This window comes from Erpetoichthys calabaricus, chromosome 8 (genome assembly GCF_900747795.2).
Source record: "Erpetoichthys calabaricus chromosome 8, fErpCal1.3, whole genome shotgun sequence".
Taxonomy (NCBI): Eukaryota; Metazoa; Chordata; class Cladistia; order Polypteriformes; family Polypteridae; genus Erpetoichthys; species Erpetoichthys calabaricus.
This window is the reverse complement of record NC_041401.2, coordinates 11528078-11535985: the sequence shown is the minus strand read 5'-3', so window position 1 is coordinate 11535985 and position 7908 is coordinate 11528078. Positions and strand designations below refer to the sequence as shown.

Genomic DNA, 7908 nt, shown 5'->3' with positions numbered 1-7908 from the left:
GAGATAACGAAAGTACAAAAATTCGAAAGTCTTAGAAAAATGATAGTAAAGATCGCATTGGTGCAAACAAATGGAAATTATTACTCGGTGAAATAATGGAACAGCGAAAAGAGATCTTATATATGGACATAAGTGATATGACTGAAGTACAGTGGTGTGAAAAACTATTTGCCCCCTTCCTGATTTCTTATTCTTTTGCATGTTTGTCACACAAAATGTTTCTGATCATCAAACACATTTAACCATTAGTCAAATATAACACAAGTAAACACAAAATGCAGTTTGTAAATGGTGGTTTTTATTATTTAGGGAGAAAAAAAAATCCAAACCTACATGGCCCTGTGTGAAAAAGTAATTGCCCCCTGAACCTAATAACTGGTTGGGCCACCCTTAGCAGCAATAACTGCAATCAAGCGTTTGCGATAACTTGCAATGAGTCTTTTACAGCGCTCTGGAGGAATTTTGGCCCACTCATCTTTGCAAAATTGTTGGAATTCAGCTTTATTTGAGGGTTTTCTAGCATGAACCGCCTTTTTAAGGTCATGCCATAGCATCTCAATTGGATTCAGGTCAGGACTTTGACTAGGCCACTCCAAAGTCTTCATTTTGTTTTTCTTCAGCCATTCAGAGGTGGATTTGCTGGTGTGTTTTGGGTCATTGTCCTGTTGCAGCACCCAAGATCGCTTCAGCTTGAGTTGACGAACAGATGGCCGGACATTCTCCTTCAGGATTTTTTGGTAGACAGTAGAATTCATGGTTCCATCTATCACAGCAAGCCTTCCAGGTCCTGAAGCAGCAAAACAACCCCAGACCATCACACTACCACCACCATATTTTACTCTTGGTATGATGTTCTTTTTCTGAAATGCTGTGTTCCTTTTACGCCAGATGTAACGGGACATTTGCCTTCCAAAAAGTTCAACTTTTGACTCATCAGTCCACAAGGTATTTTCCCAAAAGTCTTGGCAATCATTGAGATGTTTCTTAGCAAAATTGAGACGAGCCCTAATGTTCTTTTTGCTTAACAGTGGTTTGCGTCTTGGAAATCTGCCATGCAGGCCATTTTTGCCCAGTCTCTTTCTTATGGTGGAGTCGTGAACACTGACCTTAATTGAGGCAAGTGAGGCCTGCAGTTCTTTAGACGTTGTCCTGGGGTCTTTTGTGACCTCTCGGATGAGTCATCTCTGCGCTCTTGGGGTAATTTTGGTCGGCCGGCCACTCCTGGGAAGGTTCACCACTGTTCCATGTTTTTGCCATTTGTGGATAATGGCTCTCACTGTGGTTCGCTGGAGTCCCAAAGCTTTAGAAATGGCTTTATAACCTTTACCAGACTGATAGATCTCAATTACTTCTGTTCTCATTTGTTCCTGAATTTCTTTGGATCTTGGCATGATGTCTAGCTTTTGAGGTGCTTTTGGTCTACTTCTCTGTGTCAGGCAGCTCCTATTTAAGTGATTTCTTGATTGAAACAGGTGTGGCAGTAATCAGGCCTGGGGGTGGCTACGGAAATTGAACTCAGGTGTGATACACCACAGTTAGGTTATTTTTTAACAAGGGGGCAATTACTTTTTCACACAGGGCCATGTAGGTTTGGATTTTTTTTTCTCCCTAAATAATAAAAACCACCATTTACAAACTGCATTTTGTGTTTACTTGTGTTATATTTGACTAATGGTTAAATGTGTTTGATGATCAGAAACATTTTGTGTGACAAACATGCAAAAGAATAAGAAATCAGGAAGGGGGCAAATAGTTTTTCACACCACTGTATGTGGATATTGTTTGGCTTTAAACTTTAAGTCAGAGACTTGTAGATCATCTAATTCGTGTTGCCATCAGGGAAAAGTCGTGTTTCTTCCCAATGAAGAGGCCTATCCGCGAGAATGAAAAGATTTGTTGTTTGGTGAAAGTGAAATCCACACATGTGAACAACAGAGACGCGAAGTTGCTGGCGCTTAGCACAGGCGGGGGGTTGACGAACAAAGCCCCCTAGTAGAGCTTAAAAAAAATTGTGGAAACTTTTTGAAGGTCCCTCGTATTTACTCCTGGTCAGAACTGAAAGCCAAAGACGGACGCTGTGCCCGACTTTAAGGAGACGGTGATAGAATAGAAAAGCTGCAGAACTTTGGTCTTTTGGGTCAAGCTCAGCTACTTAGTTTTTAAGTCCATTTACTGTCAGTTTGTCACAGCACTGTGTGTCTGCACTCGGTGAGAAGTTCTATACAGAAAGAAACTGAATTGCATTAATAATTTTCATTCTGGTTTGTTTTATATAATGCCTTTTTAGAAATCGCCTAATTTTTATAAACATATGCTTTGTAACAAACGTCATCATTTTTATCAAACATCATTTGTGAATTTCCACTTGGGATTAATAAAGTATCTATCTATCTATCTATCTATCTATCTATCTATCTATCTATCTATCTATCTATCTATCTATCTATCTATCTATCTATCTATCTATCTATCATCATTAACAGATGAACTATAATGGCCTTAACCCTTTGGTCTTTCTTTCTGTATTACATATAAGCGCCTTTCATTCACATGCGCCATTCTTGACGGCTTTCCATGTCCCACAATAGGGTGACGACAAAATGCGAGCCTGTGACCTTGAGGAGATGACAGCAAGGGAACGGTCATGGAGGCAAAACAATCCGAGGTGGGTTGTGGGCATTCATTTTGCGCAATGCACCAAGAATCCGTGGTCTGCCAGCTGCCTATCGACTGCATATCACCACCGCTTTGGTCTCCTGCTAAAACACAAAGCTGGGCACAAGATGGAGGTGAGTATGGACACACACGAAATGACCCCCCTTTTATTGTTTCATGTTCATGGCACCTCCTGTCATTTTAAAACTGCCCGAATGAGTGAATACTCGAGAGTTGTGGATCTGGGCAACTCCCCCCGGACCCCTGATGCATGAATGAATTATAGACGTGCATTTTAAAGTGCTGGACTCACTGTGGGCTCCTCTGGCCAGCTATGCCCACACTTCTCTCTTTCTTGACCCCTAACCCCTGTAATCCCCCCCCCACCCCCCCTTAAGCTTGAGTACACACCCAGAATATCAATGCCATCCAGCTTTGCAGAAAGTGGCACAGGCCATCGCAGCTGGGATGCCCCCAAAATCCTCCTTGCCCTCCTTGAAAAAAGGTGTGTCTGTGTGCTTCTGACAGATTCCACAATGGCGTCAAAAGCTAAAAAGAGCGCCACACTCTGAGCGTCGCCTCAGGCTGACATGTGGAAACCCACCGGGAGTAAGGGCCCGCTCTGCAGGGGGGCCTAGCTGGTGCTGTCGGGCGGCAGGCTGCAGCCAGCCGGACTGGCAATGCTACTTGGACTGCTAATGGCGCCCATGTTGCTGATGGCGCCACTGCTCCTCTGCTTCTGCTGTCTTTCTCTGTGCAGCTCGTCCCAGTTGGTCCTGTTAATTTTGATTAGATCCAGGATTGACTGCAGTTTGGGATTGACTTTGACCAGCGTCTGGAGTGAGAGAAACAAAATCAATTTTGGATTAAGGACAAGAAATCAAGACAATCACAACTTGTAAATACTAGTAATTAATTAATTGTTCTGTGTATTGTATTGTATTGTCCACCTTTTTTTGACACCCACTCGATGCCCAATCTACCCGGAAAGGGGTCTCTCTTTGAACTGCCTTTCCCGAGGTTTCTTCCATTTTTTTTTCCTACATGGGTATTTTTTGGGGGAGTTTTTCCTCGTCTTCTTAAGAGAGTCAAGGCTGGGGGGCTGTCAAGAGGCAAAGCCTGTTAAAGCCCATTGTGGACCTCTTTGTGTGATTTTGGGCTACTATACAAAAATAAATTGTATTGTAATAAAAACCCCTGTGCAGTATCTCAGTCAATGCATTTCTTAACCCGTTAAACTCAGCACCACTGTTTTGGACCCGCCGGCGGGTCAGAACAGTCAGTCAGTTCAGTTCAGCTGCAGATGGTGTATCTGGACATTGCTCTACAGTTCAGGGCAATTTGCACAAAGAACATCTGTATGGCAGGGTGATGAGAAAGAAGCCCTTTCTGCACTCACGTCACAAACAGAGTCGCTTGTTGTATGCCAATGCTCATTTGGGAACAAAGTGCTTTGGACTGATGAGACAAAAATTGAGTTACTTGGTCAGAACAAAAAGCGCTTTGCATGGCGGAAGAAGAATTTCATTTCAAGAAAACCACCTGCTACCTACTGTCATATTTGGTGGAGGTTCCATCATGCTGTGGAGCTGTGTGGCTAGTTCAGGGACTGGGGTCCTTGTTAAAGTCGAGGGTCGCATGAATTCAAACCAATATCAACAAATTCTTCAGGATAATGTTCAAGTATCAGTCACAAAGTTGAAGTTACGCAGGAGTTGGATATTCCAACAAGACAATGACCCAAAACACAGTTGGAAATCTGCAAAGGCATTCATGCAGAGGGAGAAGTACAATGTTCTGGAATGGCCGTCACAGTCCACTGACTTGAATATCATCGAAAATCTATGGGATGATTTGAAGCAGGCTGTCCATCAAATTGAACTGAACTGGAGAGATTTTGTATGAAGAATGGTCAGAAATACCTCCATCCAGAATCAGACATTCATCAGAGGCTACAGGAGGACAGCGTCGAGAGGCTGTTAGATTTGCAAAAGGAGGCTCCACTAAGTATTGATGTCGTATCTCTGTTGGGGTGCCCACATTTATACACCTGTCTAATTTGGTTGTGATGCATATTGCATCCATCCATCCATCCATTTTCCAACCCGCTGAATCCGAACACAGGGTCACAGGGGTCTTCTGGAGCCAATCCCAGCCAACACAGGGCACAAGGCAGGAACCAATCCCGGGCGGGGTGCCAACCCACCGCAGGACACACACAAACACACCCACACACCAAGCACACACTAGGGCCAATTTAGAATGGCCAATCCACCTAACCTGCATGTCTTTGGACCGTGGGAGGAAACCCACACAGACACGGGGAGAACATGCAGACTCCTTGCAGGGAGTGCATATTGCATATTTTCTGTTAATCCAATAAACTTAATGTCATTGCTGAAATACTACTGTGTCCATAAGGCATCCATCCATCCATCCATTTTCCAACCCGCTGAACCCAAACACAGGGTCACGGGGGTGTGCTGGAGTCAATCCCAGCCAACACAGGGCACAAGGCAGGAACCAATCCCGGCCAGGGTGCAAACCCACCGCAGATCTATCTATCTATCTATCTATCTATCTATCTATCTATCTATCTATCTATCTATCTATCTATCTATCTATCTATCTATCTATTATTCAACCCGCTGAATCCGAACACAGGGTCACGGGGGTCTGCTGGAGCCAATCCCAGCCAACACAGGGCACAAGGCAGGAACCAATCCCGGGCAGGGTGCCAACCCACCACAGTTCCATAAGGCATGTCAGATATTAAAAGGAAGTTGCTACTTTGAAAGCTCAGCCAATGAGAAACAAAAATCCAAAGAATTAAGAGGGGTTCCCAAACTTTTTCATATGACTGTATGGTCTGACAGAGTAAGATCTGCCCTTTAGAATGACACGAGGGCCTTTGGTCTTCAATAATGGACATGCATGCTAGGGATGCTTATTTGAAAACAGTCAAAATATAGAAAAAAATCCTGCTGTTTGTACTTCTTCAAAACGGTCAAACAACACATATTACTTGTTGTTATAATCCGTTTGTTATAATATTAAGTTTAATGTCACTGTCTCTGTGCACATTGTTTTATGGATTCATTCACACAGGCATACCAAGTATGGCACACAAGGGCTGGGCTGCCTTTAGAAACCTCTAGTCTAGCAGTTTAGAGAATGAGACAACTGCAAGTAGGCATTGTGCTGTTCCTGTATTTTTGGAGGTGGGGATGAGTCCTTTCCTGTCCTTGTTTGGAGACCAGAGAGAGAGCCTGCATGTGGAGAAACCAGTATATAATCTTTGGACTGCAGCCAGGACACTTGAAGCTGATGGACGGAAGATTATGTCATCCGTCCGGAAAATCCTTTCAGCGCAGCGACGAAAGATGGCAGACTGCGTAGATCAAGATTCCCACCTTGATAAAGTTTGTTATAAGCTTCCCGTCTGTAATGCCGCAGAAAGTCGTCAGTAAAGAAAGCTGAGGTATATCTTTTTCTCTCATGTGATTATTCACCGCCGTACCACTATGGGAGGGAATTCGCCTTTTAATATCATATCTCTATATTTTTCGGTTACTTAAAACACCGCACATTTCCGGAGAGCTAGTGCCTCCTAAGGAAACACTTGTAGATATTTGAAATTTGTTTTTCTGGGTGTTTCTGACAAACTTAATGTCACTTTTACAGTGTTTGGATTCTTATTCCAACATGTATGAAAATAAAAATAACGCTCAAACTACATTGTTTTGGTAAAAATGTTCCTGAATGTTGCCAGTTACTCTGCTACAACATATCTGTTGTGGGAAACAGCCCGGACACAGACAGGCAGACATCGTTTTGTCACCCAACACACGTTTATTATACAACTATTTACAAAGTCCAGGCCAATACCACAACGCCTTTCCTTCAGACCGCCTCCTTCTCTCTCCTTCCAGACCTCGTCCTCTTCCACCCGACTCCAGCCTCGAATGAAGGCAGGCGGCCCCTTTTATCCGTACCCAGATGTGCTCCAGGTGTGCACCGGCAATCCCGCGGACATGCCCCAGTGTGGCGGAAATGCCGGCTGTCCTCCCAGAAGCACTCCGGGTGTTCCCTCTCTTCTTTCCCCCCAGCACTTCCTGGTTGTGACGGAAGCACTGGGGTCCAGGGTCCTTCAGGCAGGGGGACTCCCCCTGGTGGTGACCACGGGCCCCTACAGGGTTGGGCTTCCAAGCCCTGTACCCGTGGCCCCCAATACAACCAGGGCGGAGGCCCCCTCGCGGTCTGGAGGAGGAATGAGCCCTCCTCCTGTCTTCCTGGGCGTCCCAGCTGGGCATGAGCCCCGTCCCGGGTGCCACACTGTACAACTTAATTTATTCTCCAGCTAACTTCCTCTGTAAAAATTCTGAAAGAAAAAGGTCTGACCAATCTTTTAGATTTTTTTTAACATTCTCGTATACAAAGTATAGGGACAGTATTGGAATCCTCTAAAAATTCCACTTCAAGATTTTGGTGAATCTCGACGTTTTAGACCTCCCTGAGTCCGATTTACTTTCTCGTAGGGACAGTATTGTAATCGCCCAAAAATTTTACCTCGAGGTTTTGATGAATCTCGTCATTTTAGACCTCCCCGAATCTGAAAATACCATTTTTTGAAATTATGTCTGTGTGTGTCTGTAAATACGACGACTTGAGTACGCTTTCACTGAGGTGAACCAAACTTTGCATGCAAGTATTCGGTACAAAACGTAGACTTCTATCAACTTTTAGGCCATTTCTGCTAACCAGGAGTGGTACTTTACCTTTTATTTATGCAACTTTACTTATTTACTTATTGACTCAACTTTACTTTTATCATAATTGTTCAATATGTTATTAACTAGCTGAAATACCCAGCATTGCCTGGGAGGAAAATAGTGGGGTTTTTTTTAATTGTTTGCGAAAAATATAATAGGACCCCCTGATAAGAGCTGTTCGGTCCCTGTACAATCGGTGCCAGAGCTTGGTCCGCATTGCCGGCAGTAAGTCGAACCCGTTTCCAGTGAGAGTTGGACTCCGCCAGGGCTGCCCTTTGTCACCGATTCTGTTCATAACTTTTATGGGCAGAATTTCTAGGCGCAGCCAGGGTGTTGAGGGGGTCCGGTTTGGTGGACTCAGGATTGGGTCACTGCTTTTTGCAAATGATGTTGTCCTGTTTGCTTCATCAGGCCGTGATCTTCAGCTCTCTCTGGATCGGTTCGCAGCCGAGTGTGAAGCGGCTGGGATGAGAATCAGCAC

The 7908-nt window shown here is 44.3% G+C and overlaps 1 protein-coding gene across 1 annotated transcript in view; it reads right to left on the bottom strand.

Moving 5' to 3' along the window:
* Positions 1–3059: 3059 nt before the first annotated feature.
* Positions 3060–7908, bottom strand: part of pde11a (phosphodiesterase 11a) — a 428873-nt gene continuing 424024 nt past the window's right edge. The window contains exon 21 of the mRNA XM_051930468.1: positions 3060–3490. Within this exon, the coding sequence (XP_051786428.1) occupies positions 3290–3490 (201 nt within the window). The 3' untranslated portion in view covers positions 3060–3289. The remainder of the gene's footprint in view (positions 3491–7908) is intronic.